The 26,222-nt window shown below is 31.0% G+C and overlaps 2 protein-coding genes across 2 annotated transcripts in view; one reads left to right on the top strand and one right to left on the bottom strand.

The window, feature by feature from the left end:
- LOC143042936 (uncharacterized) overlaps positions 1-13,799 on the top strand; it is a 55,298-nt gene extending 41,499 nt beyond the window's left edge. The window contains exons 7-12 of the mRNA XM_076215441.1: positions 2,076-2,191; positions 5,327-6,571; positions 9,023-9,053; positions 9,759-10,048; positions 10,319-10,346; positions 12,699-13,799. Of these exons, the coding sequence (XP_076071556.1) occupies positions 2,076-2,191; positions 5,327-6,571; positions 9,023-9,053; positions 9,759-10,048; positions 10,319-10,346; positions 12,699-12,991 (2,003 nt within the window). The 3' untranslated portion in view covers positions 12,992-13,799. The remainder of the gene's footprint in view (positions 1-2,075; positions 2,192-5,326; positions 6,572-9,022; positions 9,054-9,758; positions 10,049-10,318; positions 10,347-12,698) is intronic.
- A 2,694-nt stretch (positions 13,800-16,493) lies between these two features.
- Positions 16,494-25,355, bottom strand: LOC143084836 (uncharacterized). Its single transcript, XM_076260895.1, has 8 exons — positions 25,234-25,355; positions 23,331-23,490; positions 22,527-22,621; positions 21,289-21,363; positions 20,331-20,453; positions 18,649-18,771; positions 17,763-17,932; positions 16,494-16,621 (listed from the first exon to the last, which is right to left on the bottom strand). The coding sequence occupies exons 1-8, from the start codon at positions 25,240-25,242 to the stop codon at positions 16,618-16,620; spliced, it is 759 nt and encodes a 252-aa protein (XP_076117010.1). The 5' UTR covers positions 25,243-25,355; the 3' UTR covers positions 16,494-16,617.
- Between the last annotated feature and the right edge of the window lie 867 nt (positions 25,356-26,222).

The raw sequence follows: 26,222 nt of genomic DNA, 5'->3' as shown, positions 1-26,222 counted from the left end.
GTGTTTTTAATTCAACGTAGTATTAAAATGACCATAAACATAAACCAAGTTATGTGTTTAGAAAGCTTCACTATTACATTATGCAACTTATTTGCAGTACATGAATAGTTTAAAATTCCAGTTACTCCAAACACCATCATATCTTGAATTCTAATTATATAGTCATTACCCAATGCACCATTCCTCATTTGCCAAATTTATTTAAATTGACCTTTCACATTTAAATCATACACTATTTGTTAAATTTAAGTTGCTAAAATTGAACAACATAAATTAGTTTTCCGTTGTATAAAATCACTAATCGATTAAGAGGACAAATTAATTGAACGCACTTGAAACGTTGATCTTGTATGAACCCTTAAACAGAAAAGACTATACGTATCATGCCAACAGGATGAGTCTCGTCTGTTATGCATGGATCACCCGTAATTGTCAAAATGTGGACAAAATCAGAATAATTACAGATTAGAGATGTAAGACTGCGAAAACATGTAACTAGTCAGTTTAAGTCGCAGACCTATCGTACCGGTCAAGGCAAACAAAGCTATTGAGCTTCGTAGATCGTGAACGTATGAATTTTGAGAGATTTGAAACTCAAAAGAGTGAGACAGGTAGTATGTTATTACTCAAAAATAGATTATGTAAATTGAAATCGGCACGTTTGTCAATGTCGTCATTCTGTGTCAATATCGATAAAAAGATCAAAATGTAAAGCCAAACGTTTAGTATTGGTACTAGCCTTAATATCAGGTTTACTTGGATGAAAGCTCTCACTAAGATGTTTTAAATTTTTCAATGACAGGACATCATTATTATATCAGAAGATAATATTTAGGAATTTTGATTCTTTTTTGTAATTTCTTTAAGGGATTGTTTTAAATCAACTTGAAAATCTATTTCTTTCAAAAACATGACGGCCAGAACAATGCACAATTAGACATACAGAGTGTATGTAGCAATATCAATCTATCAAACTCAACAAAGTAGTTATTATCAAAAGGTTAAGTATTTTGATAATCTTATTGTCAGTGCATTTATTTTAGGAATCAGTGCGTTTCTTTACGAAGTAATATTCTTTTTGACATGAAACAAGTATCTGTATGTTTCCTATCTATGTAGAAAATTGCTCAGTTTAATGATCAGATGTATTCGATCTGTCAATCAAATATGGGAAAATTAGTGGAAATCGTTTAAAAGGCAATTCTTGTATATAATTCAAAATGTATAAGAATTGTACCTTAACATATCGCAGCAGATCTGTATACTTTTTGAGACTCCTTATCTGTAATACAACGATGGTTACATCTCAATAGTAGGTTTTTTAAAATTGAAAATGAAAAAAATTAATTTCTTTCAATGCATATTTTTGTTTGGAAATATTCATAGCATAGAAACAATTAGAGAAGTGTATTCTTTTTCAAATATTTGGTATTAGTTGTCACGAATTTGATTGACGTGTGTTAAGTAGCATAACTATGGCTACCAATCTCCATCTCTGAATCCTATTGGCGAATTTAGGAATCTTCTCTGTGTTGAATAATATATGCTCTTTATAATTCTGATGTAAAAAGACATGGAAGGCATTTGAGGACATTGCAAATTTTAATATATCTATTCCACACATTACAACCCAAATGCCTTATACACACTTCTTAATTATTTAAAGGACAATACACCATTACAACGCAGACCATTACATCGGGCATTTTTAAAATTATCTACCTAACATTATCCCTGATATATGGCAGGTATTACATGTAAAAGAAGAAAAGTATGGTAGCTAGCGTTCAATAAACGTTTACTGTAAATCCCCGAAGATATCAACTATTCAAAAGACTAATCAGTATAAAGGCAAAATAAAGTACGAAGTTAAAAAGCAATTAGGACCAAAATTTCCTTTCCTGCTCGTTAAATTTTTATTTGGTTAATCGCACATTTCTACTTCTAAGCGTCTTAACATTATGGATACAACATATGATACGTTTACACGTGATAATGTTCTTCACTATTTTGGTTTAAATAAAGTACACATATGTAGACAGGATATGAATTCTGTGTCCTCATTTCTCTTCTAGGTATTGTGAAGCATTGGGTCAATTCAATACTCACTTATTGTGTTGAAGAGAGTGATGTTGATGATGTAATGCCTATGATAGTGTTTGCTGCAACGCACAGCGACCTTCTTTCTGAGGTAAGGATTGATTTATTAACAGGAAGTATGTGAACTAAATTATATCGAAAACATATTTGTTGAAACTGAAAAAAAGACACAAATAAATACCACCCGTACAAAACCTCGAGGCGTATTACTCCTGGCAATCTGCCGTAAATCAGACACAAGTGGTAATTACTTGTCTAGATCCAGGCGTAATGGAATAGAAAACGTAAAGGATTAGGTCCGGTAAGGACAGATTTTGGTCTCAAATTTCAGGTTCATCTGTCGAAAGATTTTGGACTCTTTTTAAACACTTAAGTGACTATTTCAGTTGATTTAATAAGTTTATTTGAAAGATTTTAACAGATGTACTCATTAAATACTCTGCGATTCAAGTTTAAATGCGACAAATCTATCAAATGTGCCAAAAAATGTAACTCTTTCTATGGTTATGGTAAAAAAGGAAAGTGGTCGCATCCGTGTTCATCCTCAACCTTTATATAATATGTTATGTATCATCATGAATACAACTTACATGTTGTTAACCGTGCCCGGAAATTTAGAAATGATCCATGTAAACTTGTCGCTCCTTTAAATAAACTTATTCTTAAAGGTTACCTATTCAACACTGTAATAAGATCATTGAATATTGTTTTTATTGGTATAAATATTGATTTTGTTATCAGTAGATTAAAAGCTAACTAAATATCACTAGTATGTTATATACATATACATAGTCATGGATTTACAATCTGTCGATACCTGTAACTTGGCATTGCACAAGGTCATGTTTTTCTCTGGTTGTTTATGACGTCTTCACACTAAATCCATTGGATGTTGGATGTGTACGGATTGATTGTTTAGTCTTAGATGCATGATTTTTTTATTAGTTGTTAGTGGCTTTGAACTAGCTGTCGGATAACTGCGAGTACTCTCAGATCTGTTCATTGTGTCTTTTTGTGTCGGGATGTATAAGTACCCGGCCACGTCCACTTGTATATTTTTTGTCTATCTGATGAGTTAAGCCTTTTTCAACTGATTTTTATAGTTCGTTCTTATGTTGTACTGTTATACCACTGTCCCAGGTTAGGGGGAGGGTTGGAATCCCGCTAACATGTTTAACCCCGCCCCATTATTTATGCTTGTGCCTGTCCCAAGTCAGGAGCCAGTAATTCAGTGGTTGTCGTTTGTTTATGTGTTAAATATTTGTTTTTCGTTCATTTTTTTTTACCTAAATAAGGCCGTTAGTTTTCTCGTTTGAATTGTTTTACCTTGTCTTATCGGGGCCTTTTATAGCTGACTATGCGGTATGGGCTTTGTTCATTGTTGAAGGCCGTACGGTTACCTATAGTTGTTAATGTTTGTGTCAGTTTGGTCTTTTGTGGATAGTTGTCTCATTGGCAATAATACCACATCTTCTTTTTTATATTACATTTCAATATTACGAATGAACAAATGTAGCCACTTTCATTTATGACGTCAACCGTCTAAAATTATACGAAAATGTTAAAATTGTGAAGATTTCAGTTATTTAGTATGACTTTATAATCCTAGTACCCGATATATGTGCATTGTATTGTCAAAATCAGCCCATATATATGTATCAGAAGTATTCTATTTTTCAATAAATAACTAAAAGTTTACATTTTAAAAATTTTGTAAAACTGCTATATTTTTGGCCCAAAAAGGGTTATTACCGGACCTACTCCTTTTTAGCATTCACAGGCGACGACAAGAATGGTTTGACTAAAGTAAATTAAAATAAACCGGGTGTAAAATTTCATTCAAATGTAAACTGTTAGAGATGCTTTATTCATTGTACCAATAAAGCTTTGTCTAGAGGATCATGGGATTAAAAAAAAATAGAAACATGGCAGCGATATATTTTCAAGGATAATAAGCTTTTCTTGTGCTTATGAACAAAAATTGAAATGAAAATATGGATTGATAAACACAAATTCCGATATGAAAAGAAAGGGGTTTATATGGTAACTAATAACTATACATGCTATATGAGTAACTAAGTTATTACTTATTTCTGTTTTTGCTATTAATTTCAAAATTCTTGGAACCTTCGCCCTAATTGTAAATAAAAAGTCAATCTTTCACTAATTAAATCCCAGTGTCCCAATCTAAATGATATTAATTTTCAAAGCAACTTACTCTAAATGTTTTATTTTTTATTTGAAAAAAACCTAAATCGTTATTTGAACTTTTTAAAAACTAATTTGAGCCAGTGTTTGTTGTTTATGCATGTATTTATATAATAGCGTCCGTAATGGTTAATATTTCTAGTTGTATGTTAAAAAGTGAGAATTGTAAGCTACAGAAAAAGTTTGTATTAAATACACAAAGAACACAGCTAGGGTAATGCACTGATTTATGCGTACTGGTGTGTTAGGATATTACGCCTGGTGATATGTGTGTTGTATTGTCGTTTGCCTTTTGTTGTACTTCCGTATTTCTGTTGTGTCGTTTTCTTTTCTTTCATTTGATGAGGATCACTAGGTTTTAGTTTGTAGCCCCGTCTTGTTTTTTACCCATAGATTTCTAACTTTTGAACAGTGGTATACTACGTTTGTCTTTATGTATCTATTGACCTGGCGTACTCATTTGAATATAACGTCTAATTTAACGTCTGTTTTTTCCTCAGTAACGTTGGTTTCCGTCTGGTTTCTGCTCGGTTTATGACTGGACATGAATTCCTTAAACACTGCAATGACGCCAGAATGAATATGATTTCTTCGCCTAGTTTCCGAGTCATTTTTAGGCGTCACATTTCGTACAGGCATCACTTTAAATGCAGAGTAGAATTGGTTACAAACAATATGTTTTATTTCTATAAGAAAACAAAACCTAGATTTTTAAATGCTGGTGATCCCGTTTTTATTTACTACATAATAATCTTTATTTTCTTTTACAACTGAACAGAATGACTTGTATTTTATAAGAAGGTTTGCATTAAAAGAATATGTTTTTGATGAAAAAAAAATATAAACCCTAATAGTAACAACATTGCCAAAAAAACACTTTAGATCACACATTCCGATGTTAGTGTATCATTTGTGATTCATTTATCATTTATATTTGACAAATACTGTTCACAAATTCATATCATTTTCTAGTTAACATTAGCAGTTATTTTTTACTTCAATATCTTTTACCTTCCAGGATATGCAGAAGAAGAGGAAACAAGAATTCGTTAAACACGTTACTGAAATGTTTGGTTCTCATGAAATGAAGAATCACTTTGTCTTCGATCCAGTTTTCTTCATAAATGGTACAGACAAAAACAATAAAGAAATTCAGAATTTGAAAAACTACCTTGTAAGTTTTGCCGAGAACCAACCAACCTGGGGACAACGACGGCCTATGATTTGGGTTCCTCTTGAGCTTCTGATTACTAATATGAGAAAAGAAAATATAAATTTCATACTAAAAACACATTTAGTTGAAGCAAACATCATGAATGGAGATTTATCACTCTCTGACAAACAGCTGGATGATTTTCTCTTAACACAACACGCGTTGGGCAAAATCATGTATTTTAATCAACCGAAACTTAACAATTTTATCGTCATTTATCCTCCTGCATTGGTCAACATCCTTAGATCGTTTATTACAGATGAAATGTTTTGGCCAAAGGATGAAACCCTGAGGAATATACTAAGAAAAATGACGAATACTGGAAGGATTAAAAAATGTGATCTCCTAAAACTATGGCAACAGGAACCAGTCCATCAGCTCATAGAATGCGATGAAATCAAAGAGTTTGTTATCCAAGTCCTCGTGCACCTAGATGTTCTGGTCGTTCCGAAACGACTCTCGGGTAACAATGATGCAGATGTGGATTACTTTATAGTTCCATGCACAATTAAGAATAAAATGCCAATGTCATTTTTGGATGCCAAGTCATTTGAGAAGAAAACAATTTCTTTGGTCTATCGAATACCGAAGAGAATAATACCTTCTTCATTGGCCTTTAAACTTATTGGTGCAGTAAGTGGTATTTGGCCTATTAAAGAGGAGAACGGATATTCTCTATTATATCATTCCTCGGCCGTGTTATATGTTGACAGTAAAACCGAGTTCCGAATAATTATAGAGGACACTAGAGTCGTCGTCTACCTTACACACATACCATCTAAATTTACCATCTCGCCAGATATTGCAGCCAGCATTCAAGAATGCTTGACATTCACTTTAACTGATGTTCTGAAATTCTATCTAACCAGTATTGGTAAGAGCCATAAAAACATAGATGTATCTAAACTTTTTCAAATTGAAGTAGGAGAAGTTTGTGATAGATCTCCCTGTGTGTTTTCAATTTATGAGGCGAAAAGATCTTCAAGCTGGACCTGTGGTAGTAAAAATCAACATTTGACTAAATATCCTTTGCTTTGGATTTTTGACAAGGTATGTGCAAATGTTTGAATATGTATTTATTATGTTTTATTTCAAATCGGTTCAGATAAAGCTTATCTTATTGGATAAAAAGAAGCCACATGACATTCTTTATTCTTCAGTAATAAGTTCCATCGGTCGTTAAAGAACAAAACGGACCGGAAAACCGGTCGTTAACAGACTTTTACATGATAATGACCGGTGGGGCGTGGTTTGTCTGTTTGAGTGACGTTCCGTAATAAAACGTAACGCGATTAGACGTGTTTACAGTTTACAGTTAGGAAAATGGAAGACACGTCTGCTAGTGCAAACAACTCTAATGACCGTTTTGCTACTGATGCAATTATAGTAAACTTTATTTTGTATTTCAAATATGAAAATGACTTATATAGATATCTTAAACTATGACCGGTCTTCACTCTTTCCTAAAGAAATCGTACATTATCTCGAGGTTACTTTAAACAATACCACAGCCCGTAGGACGGTGGTATTGACTGCGACAGCGATAATGACCTCGCCTTTGGCTCAGCCATTATCGCTGTCTCATTCAATACCACTGTCCTGTGGACAGTTCATATATCACGATAATGACCAGTTTTTCAATAACTAATATGTAAAAATAAAATAGAAGATGTGGTATGATTGTCAATGATACAACTCCCCAGAGGAGACAAAACGACAAAAACATTAAGAACTATAGGTCACCGTACGGCCTTCAACAATGAGAAATTGCCCAGAAATAACAAATGTCAAATAATTCATACTAGAACACTAATGGTTTGATATATGTCAGATTGCTTAAAACATTTTATCCGATATGACATTTTTGGTAAGTATAAATCCGTCAGAATGTTTATTGACCTATTTTTGTCCATATTCGTCCTGCTGTCATCAAACTAACTTTTACCAATCGTTCATTTGTTGTTTAAATATGACGTGCTTCTTTTGCTTTGTGAATAAACCCGTACTCAAAATCCTATGAAATGTATTTGCTCATACGTATATTGACTACTGAGAATAATGAATTTCATCAAATTGGCATGCATTTAATATATATTTCATTAACTTAAAACACTTCTAAACTCTTAAACGACATACACGAGGTTACTTATTCATTTATTAAGACTGTTATGTGTTGTAAATCGTAATTGACTTATTGGACCTAGATACGACATCCGTTCATGCTGGCTGTTCAAAACTCATCCCTCTGAAAAATTACATTGCCAGTCGTTTGCTTGTGTACAAAAAGTAAAAAGGGAGGTTCTTGGTAGAGCCTACACAAACGGTCTACACTTATAAACATTGGACATATAAATTACCCTAATTGTCCCAATCAGAATCGAAATAATTGATGCAAGCTTTACTTTATTGAAGTTTTAACATGGGTTGGTATTATATTCTTGTTATTTAAGATCTCACTATCGCTCGGACTAAAATAATCACGATTATAATGCCTACCTATTTTAAAACTACAATAAAGGATAGTATAGCTTGCATCAATTGTTTCTTAAATATTGATTTTATATTTCAACTTAATTGTATACATTTCTATTCAAAAGGAATTTATGAAATATAGAAGTTAACAGGGGCATAAATATATCTTTCTCATTTGTTGCCTCTTTTTCCCCCTTATATATACATTGTACATACATTTAAAACGTATGAGAGATCAAATAAGGCAATCGGCATAATAATAAATAAAAGTTAAGAGGGGCATTAATGTATCTTTCTCATCTTTTCCCCCTTATATATACATTGTACATACATTAAAAACGTATGAGAGATCAAATTAGGAAATTGGCATAATAATAAATATTAACAAAATAAAAATAGATTAACACACAAAAATCACATTGTTAGTTTCACAGTAAACACTATCGGCCTTTCATTTTTGAAACTAATGTATCTTTACAAGCAGAGTTGTAAAAAGTAGAACTATATTTTTACGTTAGCACTTGTCCTGAATCAGATGTTTAAAAGTGAAGCTAGTCAGTCGATTCAAACATATTTTGAAAAATAAACATATATACTATCGATGAAGTTTGGATAACATCAGAAGGCACCAGAACTCTTGCAAAACAGGATATACTATCAGAAATATGCCTGCGGGAGATACATTCCTAAACATCTGAAATGATTTCCAAAACTGTAAGACAAAGACTTCCAATGAAATAATATCCACATTTTCGAATTGATTCATCACGTGTGGTACCCTCTGAGGCGTTACTCAAATCTAATACAGGTAGCAATATTTTTTTTATTACTTTATTGTCACGGATTCTGAAATTGCCAACAGTAAAAACTTCGAGACATCGAATGTTCTAATACTTATTAACAGCAAAAATATATCCCAGTGAAACTGTTTCCTCTAGATCTCCTATACGTCTAAATTAAATTGTTCCGATATACGACATATCTTTATTCATATTGTAAAAACAATGTGTTGCTCTTTCTTTTTTTCAGACACAGAGAAAATGTCCGCCTGATTGCACAGGTAATTTTTGGTTTATCAAGATCAGATTGATGCTTAAGATTGGAGAACATAATAAATGTAATCTGTTTTAAACTTGCTTTCAGAAACTGTGAGTACTCTTTCATCGGTGCTTTGTGTCTCTTTCTTTGTATATGTTTGTGTTTCATACCGATCTTTCGAATTTAGCTAATTGTTACTGATTGTACAGTTTATTTTTATTCTTTGCTATTACACCACTGTTAAATGTGAGGGGAAGGTTTTGTGATCACACATGCGTTCAACTCTCATACATTTGTAATCTGTTGGTCAAAGTCAGGAGCCTGTTGTTCAATGGTTGTCTATGTTATTGTCTTTCATAGCTACTTTTCGATAATTTGTTTTGAATAAATAATGACTTTATTTTTTTCGTTCAATTTGTTTTATATTTTCAAGTCGATTATTTCATAGCTTAATACATGGCATTGAATTTTCTCATTGACGAAGGCATGACGCGGATCTATCAATACTTATATTTTCTCATTTCGAACTCTGGAAGATGGTTGTCGAATTGGCATCATACCAAGTTTTCCTGTTTTTATAAGCATACTATTTTGCGATATTTCCTTCCGTCAAACAATTGATGTCAACCAGTCAATCAATCTTTTTCGTAAAGTCATCAACAATGGTCAATTAGAAATATGCTTTTAAATGTATGCATCCTTTCTATAATATTTTGATCTTATTCAGGCCTTCACAATGATGCCCTGACAATGTTGCCAAGTGACAAACATCTTGTTAGACTTGCCAGCCAGCTTGATATCGATAGTTGTAAAAAACTTGTCTTTCAACTCGGGTTACAAGAAACACATTGGAAAAATGTAAATCACGCGTACGGCTATGATGCTCAGACGCTAAATACCATGATGTTATATACCTGGATGAATACAAAGATAATAGGAAAATCAACAACAAAATTAATAAATGATTTGCACGCAGGACTGAAAGCAATTGGTGCTGATACGCATGTGCTTTGCAAGGTTTGTACTTTTTACAATTTACAATAATAAGTGATATTTATAAATCGCTCTGGAATATCATCACCTTGGATTTTTAAGTTTCGGTCTATTATTGTTCGTGTACCACTGAATATGTAAATAGTACACACTATTAAGAAGTAGTGCTATTGCCTATATTACAGAAATTAAATTGATTACAAGACGCTTTTCGATATAAACCATATTTAGTGTTGCCTTTGGGTTTATTTAGAAGTAACTGTTAAAAAAGACTTGTCTTAATTTTAATTTCAGGTGTTCAGAGAATACACAGATTTTTCTGGTAAGACTATAATAGCAGTTAGCTATATATATGCAACATCATACTATCAAAGATAGTTTTAAAGTCAAATATTGAGTTCAAACTGGTAAAATACTATTCTGACATTCGGTTTATATATATGCCTCTGCCAGACATTTGTTCAACAAGAGACACAGTTAGTGCATTACCAAAAAGATAAAATAGCAATCTTTTAACATGTTAGATTTGCAATTATTCAGAGTCAATGAACCATGACTGAAGGAACAAGACAATATCTATGAAAATGAGATGTGCTAATAATAATACAACACAAACCAAATAACATTGACTTATCATAAGTAGTTTCTGTTAAACAAACTACAACATATTAACTAAGCTAAATTTTAAAGTCAATAAACCATAACTTAGGCTGCGGGGTCAAATAATCGCCAAAGTAATGAGATGTGCCAATACTAATACAACTGCATATCAAATATCATTTACCTACCACTAGCGGTTCTCCGGAAACCGACTTAATCATAAACTAAAGTAATACATGACAAATAAGCAAAAGTCTCAAAGTCAATAGAAAATAAATGAGAAGACCAAATAATCTCCATTGAAATGAGATATGTCAATGCTTATACAGTTGCATACTAATTATCATTAACTACCACTAGTGGTTCACTATAAACTGACATTATCACAAATTATGACATGAAAACAAAGCAAAAAATTGGAATTCAAAGACCATGAATGAGGGTGCGAGGCACAATCGTCTCCATGAAAATGAGATATACCCATGCCTGTACAGCTGCATATCAATTATCATTGAATTACCGCTAGCGGTTCCGTATTTATACTAACATCATCACAAACTAATACATGAAAACTAAGCAAAAGTTTCAAAGTCAATAGAACATGACTGCGAAGGCAGGATTAAATAATCTCCATGGAAATAAGATATGACAATGCTTATACAACTGCATACTAATTATAATTAAAAGAGGGACAGTCAAACTCAACATGTTTTTCGCTGACTGTTTATGACGTCTTGACGCTAAATCCATTAGAAGTTGGATGTGTACGGATTGATAGTTTAGTCTTAGATGCATGATTTTTTTATAAGTTGTTAGTGGCTTTGAACTAGCTGTCAGATAACTGCTTGTACTCTAAGATTTGTTCCCAGGATCTTTTTTGTTGTCGGGATGTACAAGTACCCGACCACGTTCACTTGTATTTTTGTACATCTGATGAGTTAAGCCTTTTTCAACTGATTTGTATAGTTCGTTCTTATGTTGTACTGTTTTACCACTGTTCCTGGTTAGGGGAGGGTTGGGATCCCGCTAACATGTTTAACCCCGCCACATTATTTATGTATATGCCTGTCCCAAGTCTGGAGCCTGTAATTCAAAGGTTGTCGTTTGTTTATGTGTTACATATTCGATTTTCGTTCATTATTTTTTACAAATAAAGCCGTTAGGTTTCTCGTTTGAATTGTTTTTCATTGTCATATCGGGGCCTTTTGTAGCTGACTATGCGGTATGGGCTTTGCTTATTGTTGAAGGATGTACGGTGACCTATAACGTTGTAAATGTTTTTGTCATTGTAGTCTCTTGTGGACAGTTTTCTCATTGGCAATCATACCACATCTACTTTTTTATACAAGCAAAAGTTTCAAAGTCAATAGACTATATACGCAATAAATGTTTCAAATACTTTTAAAGAGAGCCGATCTTTTTATTGTCTCAAAACAATATTTTCAATTATCTAACATCAGATACCATTACTAAGAACGGTAAAGATGAAATAACAATATCCCCGGTCTATAGTGTAACAGAACATTCCTTAAACATATCAAATAATTTTGATAACCGATTTATTATTTTGAAAGAAACCAACATGTTTTTTAACATTAAGGTACAATAAATCTAGAACGGTAAAAGTGAAAACGCCAAAAATCAACCTTAACTTGTCTGAAGTGTGAGCACAATGTAAATTTATTCAAAACACAGTTATCTATTTATCAGATGGAAACCAAATTATCTGAATGTTTCCAACAATCAGGCACAGTTACTCTGGAAAATGGTCGCTTAACACAATCAAATTCAAAAACAACATATCTGCAGTGGTGCAAACCTTTGGATTAATATTTGAAACAATTTCAAAAAGTTGTGCCCTTTTAATTACAAGTACCTTGAGACAAACACATTTGAAATTTCCACACTCAATCACATGTGCATTTGCTCTAAGACGGTAACATTTAAAATGATGAACACCAAACGTACCCTATTTTATGTGATCAAAATCATTAAATGAAATAATTTTCAGATAATGAAAATGATAGATCAAATTTTGTCGTCGTATTTTTAATATATTTATATTCTTTCACAGAATTTCCAAATGTCGGACCAGACAAAGTTCCAAATGATGATGTCCTGATTAATCTACCACAAAACCTTGGTAACTGTGCTTTACAGCTAGGTGTAGAATTAGGCATTACTATTAATTCTATAGAGCAGACAAAGATAGATTACCGAAAGATGTACGATCAAACTGAAGACATCTTAAGAAAATGGAAAAATTCAACTGATGAAAAACCTACTGTGTTCAAGTTACTGGTTGGTCTGGAACGCGTTCATCTTGGAGGGTTTCAGTTTGTAAAGGACAAGTATCTCCGCAAATGATTTTGTAAATAATTAATGTCAATCAATGAATTATGTTTTAACATAACACAGTATTTGTCATACATTCCGTTCATTTAAACCCAATATACAATGACGTTTACACTCGATTATTAACATACAATTTTGATTAAACTCAACACATTAAACACTGAAGTTAATTCACCATATCAATTCTCTACATTATTTACTTAGGGTTAAACATTTTAATTAAACTCAAATCAATGTCCACTGTCTAAGTCATATATTTGTATTCATTCAACAAACTATTCACAGTATTTGTCATAATTTCTTTATTAAGAATGTTTAAAGCCAAGAATGAATTAGTACAAAAACATTTGAAAAGCTACATGAACTGAAAAGAACCTATATCTTCCCCAGTAGTTGAAACACTAGTTTCCTAATAATTCGTTTATTTATAACGGGCAATTTTAAGAAAGGTTCATTATAAATCAGGTGTTTTCCAAATCATGTCAGTAATATACGAATTAGAATATTATGCATAAAATTAGTACAACTGATGTTTATGGGTAAGTACCGAAATTCTTTCTAAAGCAATATTTCTTAATCATAGTTTCGACATAAGAATCATGTGATATTCGCGTATTTACACACCATGTGGCCTTTGTCGAACGTCGACGAACATAGATGTGATATTCACGTTCCAGTCACAACAAAATACATAAAAAAAAACATATGATGTAATAATTTATTCCTTAAAAATATAGAAATACCATATTTATTTATGTTAGCATAAGATATAATCACAATGACCATTATCACTTGCGAAAAAGCCATGTTTTGTTTTTTGTTGCATTCCTTGGCATATTATTATTTTCACTTAGTCGTCTCCTTTCGAAGATGTATTCTTGGTTTTTAATGATAGAGAAATTGTTAAACATCATTTTATACTTTTAGAGCAAATTATTATTAGCTCTTTCATACTTATATTTCATTTACATGTATTCATCTAAATATAATATTCTTGTAATATTTACAGTTAAATGATTAGCATAATTAAAAAATTAATAAGTATTGCATTGTATTTTAGTCCAAATTTAATTAGACAATGACAATATTTCCTAATGTTTGAATCCTTTCAATTCATCATGTACATATTTTCGTTCAGATTTTATCTTTTTATTCGTTCTTGTTATACTTCTGGTTTATTTATCTGTTTTTATTTAACCTACAGTAAAGGCTAAAATATATTGATACTAATAACTACTCATGTCAAGTAATCTTCGTTTCATATTTTAACAATGATGTCAAAATTTACCAAAAATGTAATAAGACTTATATAGAATGTTATTTAACTGTCATGATGCTGTAACAAGTAAGAAATTATGAGAGTGGATTGTGTTGTGCCGTCTGTATTTCAGCTTTTATCTAAGGCTGTTGACTTAATTTATCCAAGCTTTATTGACCAAGTGGTCCATGTTGTTCGTTTATTTGATAGTTAATGTGTGAAAACTAAGGTCTGTGAGGTTGATTCCAATCTTTGTTCACTAGGAATGCCAGCTTTCACAAACATCTCTCAGGCACTTTAATCTGCTCCACCAATAACCATTGGCTGCGTTGATTTAAGTGTGCTGAAAGTGGCTTTAAAGACAAACATTCAAATAACCAATCTTCCATCTTAATTTCCTTTCATTAATTACAATATTTTATATAATTTAAAAATATTTTGATTTGAATGTGTATGTGAGTGTTTTTGTAATTTTTACTTTAATTTAACAGAAAATGTATTAATATGTCAGTTGTGATCTTGGTTTCAAGTTCAATGTGTTTATTGTCAATACATGACTGTGCTATCAAGTTGAACTTGAAACTTGGTTTATAAAAACAGCACCAATGTATGAATAAATCTATACATAATAATAAAAAAAAAAAAACCTTCAATGATTTTAACCTTACTCTTTTAATTGTTTGTTATAAGTTCTGGTTCAAAATTTATTGTATAAACCAATTGACAATGTGCTATGAAAGATGGAAATAACACTTTTTAGGTAAAGATTGCATGAAATGCAATTAAACTTTAAGGGACTGACTTGATATCTAAATGTTCCAAGGCTTATCACTACATTGTTTTATACACAAAATATAGTTCAATGATCATAACATTCTATACATCCTATCCATGAACATTTCAAGAAATATATTGATTTAATTAATGCTCAGAAATTCAAGGCACAAAATGATGTTACACTTGTCAAAATAATTACATAACTTTTGGAAGTGCAGGAATCTAATAACTGTCTTTTTTTTTTAACGATAACAAATATTTTATTCAATTATTTCCTGATATATAAATACCTAAATAGCCCAGGTCGCATACGTAGGGACCCCTGTTTTTTAACAGCCTCACTTGACCAGGCAAAATATCAAATGAGTTTAAAATTCCCATAGTTTTACTTAAGTATACATTTAAAATGCAATTGATTTTACCTGATACGCATCACTGGCACTGTACATAATAATTAACATATACACAGGCAAATTTTGTTCACGTGAATATCACATGAAATTCACGTGAATTTCACGTGAAATTTTTCACGTGAGATTCACCTCAAACGAGCTTATACATGAAACTCACGTGAAATTTTTCACGTGAATTTCACGTGAATCTGATGTGAAATTCACATGAATTGAGATTTCACGTGAAATTCACGTGAAATTTTAATGTGAAATTCACGTGAATTGAGCCTTCACGTGAAATTCACATGAATTGAGCCTTCACGTGAAATTCACGTGAACTTTTCACGTGAAATTAACATGAATCGAGTTTTTTTTTTTTTCAATGAAATTAAAGTGAATTCAGCCTCTGAAATCCCACATATTTCACAGGATTTGAGCTTATTTAACATTCTTCTTAGTCTTGACCATGTGTTTATACTTCCATTCTATATCTACTTTCTTTGCATCCAAATGTTTTTGATCTCTTAAACGAAGAACAAGAAAATCATCACAGGTTTTAAATAATATCCAGGGCACCTTAGTTAACTCCAAGTACAATTATGGTTGTGTTTGAGTCTCAATTCTTTTTTGTAAATGATTTATGTACTGATGAATATTTCATTTTAGTTGATTTTTAATATGTATGTATGTATGTTTAAGTCGTATTGTATGGCCATCAATTTTGACACAAACCAATCACAGTATGGAAAAGTACCTGCACAAGATGCCAATTCTTTTTAAGAAGGTTTTAAAACAATACAAACCAGAAAGTAAACAGCCTAATTTATGTCCAACTTTTCTAACCAAAAATTACATATGTAACAAAGCAAACAATAAACTAACGATTACGTACAGGCACATACAAAATGTGGTGGGGTTAAACTGGTTTTAATGCACAAATCCTCCGTCTAACCTTGATAGAGGTGTACCTGTACAACATACCAACAAACTTTCCCTTTCTGTCTTATACTTTTTCAATTAAGATGCTTAATTCTTTCTTCCAAATTGCCAACCACTAAATTGATAAGAAAAAAATAACAACAATTAATTACAAAAATATACTTATATTACATATAAAGAAAGAAATATATAAACAAAAAAATCATAACATTAATAGTGTTCTTTATATATTGTGTTTCCCCTGACCACTCCATCAACATGTCTATCCATCTTTATCTGTAAAAAAAAAAGAATTCTCATATTTATACAGGACACATTTAAATAAAGCTATTCTATCAATGAAGAATACAAAGAGTTATATTTAATTCTAATGCAATCATTTTGTATCAATGGTTCTGATTTGATGACAGTTAGTGTAAAATTCTCTATCTTCCTGTCTGTAACTAAGGAAGCCAACATTTAGAATTGCTGAATGTATTGACATGTAATTTCTACAAAAAAAATCACATGTTGCACCTATAAATCTTATCTTTATCAAATTTTATACATGCTTAAGCGGCACAGAAGCCAGAAAACACCTGGTGTCTAGTTTGAGGACAGAAGCATGTATATGACGTCACCTAGTGAAGGGACCAAAATAAGAAGATAACATCTTTTTCCCAGAATTTTCTTTAATGAAGATTTTACACTAAAATTTATTTAAAGCTTTGAGTATGTCTACCCATCCCAGGTAAACTAAATTTGACAGTAAAAACTACTGATTGTAAGTCCTTAGAGCTTCAAATACAATACAGTTATCTTTTAAGTAGACTAAAATAGAATAAACCCTCAATTTTGATTAATTTAGACTTTAGTTCTTTTCACAATAAAAATAAGATGTATAATGAAATACTAAGCTCAAGCATTATATGTATACACATACTCTTCTTTCCGTGCATTTTTTAAACCAGTAAAGTATGATGTAGAGTCTGATCCTAATATTATAGAAATAATAATATATGGTAAAAAATAAAATGATCGTTTCATATAAATTATTCCAAAATTTGACTGTCTAAGACTTATTTTTCTGAAAACATTACAGTTTAAAAGTTTCTGATTGTGTACTTAAACCTTGACATATATCTCATACAAGATGTCTTAGGGACGTGACTTAAATTGTTACTTCAATAAAAACTTTATATCCAAACAAAGTTATTTCCAAATGATTGTGCCTTTGAATTACAGGAACCGAATACATATACATGTATAACCTTTCCTTATATTTTCTTATGGAATAAATCTTATTTAATATTTTTAAGAGAGTATGTATTGCTTGGTCATGATGATGACAAAGTAGAATATTGAAATAATATGACATCTTTGTATACATAATATGTCACAAGCTAGCAAAAGTGTAAATTATATTTATATTACATACTTAATATATCTTTCAATTCTTTTGATTTCTCTGTCTTTCAACTGGGCCCATTTGTCCTGGTCCTGATTGTCTAAGATATCGCCCAGGAAACCCTTGAAGGCTGTCCAGAAATCCTCCAAGGGCTCCCCAGACTGCTTTTTAAGTTGTTTTTTTTCATAGCTGAATGCTCTCTGAAAAATAATTAAAGATCAATAATACAGTATGTTTATACAAATATGGTGTTTAATGCACACATTTTCAGTGCCCCATTGGTTTAAAAGTTTCTTAACAGTAACAAAGGAGGTTGACATAGGACAGACATGAAAATTGCTAACACAATAACAACTCCTCCTAATCATGTTCAACATGCCAAATATCAAATGGAAATTTAAAGAATCAAGAGTTTATACAATTATTTTATATCCTAAGGTCTGTACTTTCCCAGGTTAGAAAGGCTTTGACTTGATTTTCTACAAAGAAGATACCAATATGCATATATATTTTAAAGGTGTGCACATTATGATTAAAAATTAAATTGTTCTTAGTGTTTCACCCAGGGAATGAATCTATATATATTAAGGTTGCATCATTGTATTTATATAAGCAAACAGCCAGCTCAATAGATGAATTAGGTATGCAGTAAACTATCTTGTATTTCAGTTTTTTAGTATATCTAACCTACTCATAACTAATGTTTTACTAACACAAATTGGGTTTATCTGCAAAATGATGTGAAAAGTTGCTTAACTCTTAAGTGATTGATTTTGAGAATTCTTACAGCTATAAATGATAATCATAATAAGTATTTTATGTGATTACCATTAATCCATGTGATTGTGTGGGGACTATATTTTTAATATATGATAATAAATATCTTTTTTTTTTAAATACTGATTTATGTACTTACTAAAGCAACTGTCATATTCTCAACAGCTTCTTCATCTTGGCATTGAAACCTGGAAAAGAGAGCTTTTCCTAAGTCCTTCAGACTTTTACAGCCTAAGTCTGCTGATTCATTTCTTGATAGCATCTAAAAAATAATTTAAACATCATGATAGGTTTACATCATACATGTAAGCAACTTATGTTTCTTAAGGAATAATTTAACAAAAATTTGGTCTATATAAGAAATAGCATCTAAAATGTGGGGCACATATCTACATGGTTATTTTAAAGGGTGCACCACATTTTTGATGGTAGGAGAAAGAAAAAATATAAATTAAAAGTCATTATTTCTTTAATTCAATTCTAAATTTTATTTTAAGCATGAGTAAATCATGAAAAAACATGTGATTTTTATGTCCTGTATTAGCTAAATATTTCTCTGATTTATTTTCCAAGAAAATGTTGTCCATGTCCTCATCATAGTTAACTTACAATCCAAAAATCAGCCCAATGTCTGAAGGCGTTTTGGAAAAATGCCTGTATTAAACTTTGATTTTCAACAACTTATCGAAGTCCAAAGCCTGTAATTTCATAAAAAATTAGTGGAACCCGTGCCTAACTTAAACTTGAATAGACTGAAGACCTTTGGAAAAAAGTTCTAAAGATGCATAAAAAATGTGCATCTGAATAGCTGTATATCAAAACTGTACCGTAGTAAATCCTTATATAAAACTGTACCGTAGTAAAGCTGTATATAAACTGTACATCTTAAAACCTATATATAAACTGAATAGATATTGTATGCAGTGGTAGAATCTATAAAGCTTATACAAATTAAAAAATGTGCATTTTTACAGAGTTGCAGTTTATATACATCTTTAAAAATGTACATTTGAATACCACTTTTGACTATATATATACTGCCGCTGTGCTATTTGAGCAGTCAAATTGCATTGACTGTATATTCATATGTGATATACAGTCACTGACCGTATATCACCTTTTTTATGACGTTGACAATGCGTTTCCGTAGAGTTTTATTTATGAAGTCAATAAAACATACCAGTTCACGGAAATTTTACGTCGTCCGCTTCAAATTTTAAAAATGATGGTTTTTACCCTAAATACTTCATTTAGAATACTTATAAGAGTTGCAGTATATAAAGAATAACCATACATTGTCAATCGGTTATTTGTACATGGCTCGAAACAGGTAGAAATGCTCGGCACAGCCTCACTTTATACCTGTTTCTAAGCCTTGTACAAATGACATGGATATTTCGAGACAATGTATGGTTATTCTATATATATACAGTTTATATACATTTTAAAGATATACATTTATTATGTATCTTTAAAACTGTAAATCAAGATAATAGTTATAGGACAACACCTAGTATAAAACAGAACATTTGGTATGATTGTCAATAACAAAACTTTCCACAAGAGATCAAATGACACAGAAATTAATAACTATAAGTCACCATACTACCTTCAAAAATAAGCAGAGCCCATACCGCAAATTAAGCTATAAAAGGCCAGCAAATTACAAATGTAAAACATTTCAAACTAGAAAACTGATGGCCTAAATCATGTACAAAAAAAGAACGAAAAACAAATAAGTAACACATCATAAAAAGACAAGCCCTGAATTACAATGCTTGTATGTCATTCTTCTAACACTCTCATAAATTTCATTGTTACCTTGTTTTTGGTTTGAGACCTAAAGTCAACCATTTTCCGGGTGCTGAACCTCACTCCTGCTCTAAGAACTTCTTGGTAGTCTGCCTCCGGAGCAAGTCTCCTCTTTAAAGACATTAATTTGGCCTGAAATAAAAACAAGCATGCAATATATAAGTTATATTTTCATCTTTATTCAAAATAAACCATTTAATATGATATTAATTCAATCAGAAAAAAGTAAAATCACAAAAATACGGATCTTAGAGGAAAGTCAATTCAAAAAGTCCATAATCACATGTCAAAATCAAATAACTAAACTCATCAAAAACAAATGGTCAAGAACTGTCATATTCCTGACTTGGTACATGCATTATCAAATCTAGAAATTGTTATTGAAACACTGAATTTTCATATTTCTTGTATTTTTGTCCAGTTTAAAAATAATGCCATTGAATTTATATGTTGTTTTTTTAAATTTTATATTGCTAGTACGATTCAGTCCTTCAAGCAAGAGAAGTGTGTAAAAAAAATTCAGCCTCTCTATTTTTCAAGTTGATCAGAATCATAAATAGATATAGGAAGAATGTGGTGTGAGTGCCAATGAGGCATGTTTATACATGACATGCTGTATTAATTTACCAAACATCAGGAATTATAAACTGTGAGTTTGCAGTATTTAGCTGACACAGACATCTGTTGTTGATTGCCATTCTTTTAAAAAAATTGATTGATTTGCAATTGTCATGCCTACATAGAACTTGGTGCCAAATTGCCAAAAGTAAAATATAGAATGAAGCAGTGATTTTTTGAGACACTTTTTCATGAAAATCAATAAAGGGAAAGTCATCAGTAATGCTGAACATGTACATTTCCATATAAATGGAGAGACTGAACATTCCCTCTTAAACTAAAAGGCAGATGACTATTAATTCTTGGTTTAAACATGCATATGTATTTATTCATTGCTAACAAATCTTACTTTTAACTCTGTGTCTGGGTCTGCCAAAAATGGGTTCTTTGGGAACCGGCTTTTCAGGTAATCTGTCAAGGGTCTCTACAAAAAGGAAAAGCATCAGTAGTCTCAGTCTTCTAAGTTTCTGTCTCCCTTTATATTTATTATAAGATCTTAATTTTATTTGAATAATCATGTTTAGTCAAGTTATAGCTCATTCTATGTCGATTTACATTTATTTTTTATTTTTACCGGATCATTCTTTTGAACTTTTTAATGATATACACATGTCACTGCTGATTTTGCTTATAACCAGCAGAAGCTATCATTATAATTAGGTGCATTCAAGTGCAATGATAGAGGTCTGTCATTTATAAATGAAAGTGAAAAAATGGAGAATATGTCTAATTTGGCCTTATGTTAATTTAGCAGGATTCCGCTTACTGTTTTGTCAGATTTAAGTATACCGTTAACACAATGTACGTAAACAATTCTCATTTTTTTGTCATTTCCCGGGTCCAGCAAGAGAATAAATTTCATTGCATTTGGTGGCAGCAAAGTACAGTTGGAGAACAGAAACAGATTGAGAGATTTTTACATATATAAAGGGGCATAACTAATATATGGTAAAAGTTTTGCCACTCAATTTAAAACTTGATATATGATTATATTTTGAGGTAATGTGCATTGTATTTACGGTAAGTTTTAAAACATTTGGTTGAGGCAAACTAAAGCTATATATAGAATGGGAAAAAAAATTCAGCAATTGTCTAGGCTAATAAAGGGGCTTATGAAGGAATAAAGTGATGACACCCAATTTTAACCATGATCTTTGTTTTGTGGTAGTATGCATTTTATTTCAGTTTTACAATATTTGGTTGAGGCAAACTAAAATGAGAGAACAGACACCATTTTTTTAATGGAGAGGACGGACAGACTGGACAAACCGACATGGGTATTACTTAATGATCTCTGTTACTACTTGGGCATAATAATGACAAAAAACAGGATCAAAGAGTTCTGTCTCATATTGTAGATAAGAACTTATAACTACTTTACCATAAATTTAAGAATGCATACTATAGTTTCAATACTGGGAATATTGGTGCTCGCAAGAGTCAACTGTAAATATGTTGAGCAAAGAAACAATTCAGTGATTTGCTGATCATGAGACATACAAGATCTATGATATGGATTACATTGACCGACTGCAGCTATAATTCTTACACATTGTATCATATTTTCAAAATTTTCTCAATAGTTACCTCCATATCTGTCTTTTCAATGCAGGTAAAAGACCTTCCAGGTTTTGCTGTTGCTGTTGTGTTTACACATTTTTTCAAATCTTTTAACTCTTTTACTGTAATAATTATAAGTTAAAAAAAAATAAATAGAAAGCTATAAATATGTATTTTAAGGTCTTGATGTCACATTCACAAAATGATTCAGGTGCATTTAAAAAAAAAATGATAATAAAAAATTAAATGTAAAGTATAAAATTAAAATACATATATATGCATTTTAATAAAGAAATTATCTATATTTCATCATTGCATGCCTTTTTAAATAGACAAGTAAGCAAAGAAAGATATTCAGCATTTAACATATGGGAAAATAATTGGTAAAATAATTTATTCTTTAGTATCTTTACTACAGGAAATTCAAAGTAAAAGAAAATGTCTACTTACACAATATATTTATATTATATTATAATTAATCTAATAACTGCAGGCTTAGTTAGTAAGTATCATACAGTGCCCATCTATTTTTTAATTCATTTACATGGCTTAGTACTTTATAGTTTTTTGTAGTTTCATGAGTTATCTCCCCTGTTTTGACAATTTGCAACAATTACCAACATATTTTTCACTAGAAGTAGGTTCCAATACATTGCATAATCAATTTGATTAATTTAAAAAATCAGGCAGGTTGTACCAGTGGGTCTATAAAACAGTGCAAGTTTGGATGGAAACACTTCTAAGAGAAATCCAAGATATTAAATTTTATAACTTGTAGTTATACATTTCAACATAATTAGAGATATATATAGATTCAAAAACATAACATACCTATTTCTTTTAACAATAAAGAGTTGCATTTGCACCCTTCACAACAAAAGTGACCATTTGGTAGGTTAGGGAGTGGTACCGGTGCTGCTACCAAGTCATCAAAAAGGTCCTGCTGTGAACCTAATTCACCAATACCATTTGCATTGCTGTCTTGGCTGTCCTGTTAAAAAATAATTCTTTTTAAAATTCAAAAAAAAAATTGTTGTTGCTTTTAATGATTTGTTCTCATAGTTATTCTCTCCATTTTGATTGAAAGGCTATGTACACATTGTGTTGTTAAATTTAAGCTTTTTAACTAATTACCAGCATTGCCTTACTGAAACTCTGCTTTTTAATTATCTAATTCTGTTTTCAAAAATTACACTGACATATTAAAATGTCTATTTGGGAGGTATAATAAAAAACTTTATTCAAATACTTTTTTTTAGGGACTTATCATTATTTACCTGGGAGGAGGGGCTGGTCATTTTGAAATCAAACATATAAAATTTCTTGACCCCCAAATAATATTTCACTATTTTTATTTGATCCCCCAAGGTAAAAACATTTTAAAAAAAATTACCCCACCCCCCTCTATTTACATACAACATGTAAATCTACAAAAATATTGCAAATGAAAACATATTTGAGGGGAAATTGTTTTGTAATAGGGCTCTTCCATAAGGCCTTTTCCATGAATATAAGTAGGTAGAGCAAGCCAGTGCTAAAATTAGTATTTTCTTCTGACTTTTTTTCTAATTTGCTATATTGTGCTTTAAAAGAAATCTTTATCCTAAGTAACTCAAAAAATAACTTTTTGAAACAGTAACAACAGGAACAACACATTATTTATTAACAGGAATCTATCATATAAATGATGCTTAAACTTAAGTTTTTTGTAAGGCCTTATTGAAACTTCAATTAAGTCCCTAAACTTTTATATAGATAGTTCATGTTTTCAGCTTGACAATTCAATAACTCATTTATTGTCACATTTCACTCACGAATGTGTGATAGTAACCTTTTTCTTATTCTATATTAGCCCAAAAAGCTTGAGGGAGTTAGAGGTACATTGTAAAAATTGACCCAAAGGGATCTTGTTATGAAAACAAAAGAATGCATTGTGGTCAGAATCATTATCAATGTGTATCAATATTCAAATGCAGAGTAGATAAATATTTAATCATTTATTGCTGTACACTATGTTCTTTTCATAATGTTGCCTGATTTGTATGTTTGGAAAAAAAATTGCCCAAATGGCTGTAAATTTCGTTTTGATTGATACTTAATTTCTCTCAAACAAATAAACTAATTTAAATAAAGTTTGGTTGTAAGGCTTTTTAATTTAATATAGTGATCAAAGTGAGTGAAATACATGTATAATGACTGAATTATTTGGATGATAAAGCTGCAGCTTCCTACATCACCTCTTGTGATGTCTTACTTGTATATAAATGTTTAAAATATATTTTCATTTGACTGTTGTAATTTTTTACACATTTTGTCTCTTGAAGTATGTAAAATACTTATTTTCATGTGTATAAAAACTTGATCCGCCCACTTTGAATTTATAAACAGATTTGAACCCCCCTTTTTCTACATACAGAAAAAATGACACCCCCTGTATTTTGACCAGGTCCCCCCCTTTTCCCAGACAAAAAAAGATAAGTCCCTTACTGCAACACATGCATGTTTGACAGACAGTGCAACAAATGTTTCTAAAAATTTTCGCCTGTAATACTTGTTGTCTTTTCCACCACTATAACCTCACTTACAACTGTGTCCACTTGTTAATAAATTTTTACCAAATTAAAAATCGTAGCAAAAGTAGAATATTTAAATGTATTTAAAATTTCTAGTTCATTGTATGGCATTGATTTTTTTCTGGTTATATGACGCTGAAAGATTGTGTGTTTTTTTATACCTGAAACATGACTTTGAAGTCTAATCTTTGTCGTTCTTTAATCTTCTTGTCTTTCCTTTGATGTTTGGCGTCTTTGACAGAACTGTAATAATTTTGACAGAACTGTCGTCTGTATTATGACGTCATGTATAAACCGGGTTACGTATACGGGAAATTGTTTTGTAATAGGGCTCTTCCATAAGGCCTTTTCCATGAATATAAGTAGGTAGAGCAAGCCAGTGCTAAAATTAGTATTTTCTTCTGACTTTTTTTCTAATTTGCTATATTGTGCTTTAAAAGAAATCTTTATCCTAAGTAACTCAAAAAATAACTTTTTGAAACAGTAACAACAGGAACAACACATTATTTATTAACAGGAATCTATCATATAAATGATGCTTAAACTTAAGTTTTTTGTAAGGCCTTATTGAAACTTCAATTAAGTCCCTAAACTTTTATATAGATAGTTCATGTTTTCAGCTTGACAATTCAATAACTCATTTATTGTCACATTTCACTCACGAATGTGTGATAGTAACCTTTTTCTTATTCTATATTAGCCCAAAAAGCTTGAGGGAGTTAGAGGTACATTGTAAAAATTGACCCAAAGGGATCTTGTTATGAAAACAAAAGAATGCATTGTGGTCAGAATCATTATCAATGTGTATCAATATTCAAATGCAGAGTAGATAAATATTTAATCATTTATTGCTGTACACTATGTTCTTTTCATAATGTTGCCTGATTTGTATGTTTGGAAAAAAAATTGCCCAAATGGCTGTAAATTTCGTTTTGATTGATACTTAATTTCTCTCAAACAAATAAACTAATTTAAATAAAGTTTGGTTGTAAGGCTTTTTAATTTAATATAGTGATCAAAGTGAGTGAAATACATGTATAATGACTGAATTATTTGGATGATAAAGCTGCAGCTTCCTACATCACCTCTTGTGATGTCTTACTTGTATATAAATGTTTAAAATATATTTTCATTTGACTGTTGTAATTTT

The sequence above is a fragment of the Mytilus galloprovincialis genome, chromosome 8 (genome assembly GCF_965363235.1).
Source record: "Mytilus galloprovincialis chromosome 8, xbMytGall1.hap1.1, whole genome shotgun sequence".
Lineage (NCBI taxonomy): Eukaryota > Metazoa > Mollusca > Bivalvia > Mytilida > Mytilidae > Mytilus > Mytilus galloprovincialis.
This window is presented reverse-complemented; position numbering and strand designations above follow the sequence as displayed.

Coding starts and splice junctions, on each gene's coding strand:
- LOC143084836 (XM_076260895.1), bottom strand. Junction 22,622..23,330: donor TTTATTGTTAAAAGAAATAG/GTATGTTATGTT, acceptor TAATTATTACAG/TAAAAGAGTTAAAAGATTTG. Junction 17,933..18,648: donor AGAATATGACAGTTGCTTTA/GTAAGTACATAA, acceptor ATTATTTTTCAG/AGAGCATTCAGCTATGAAAA.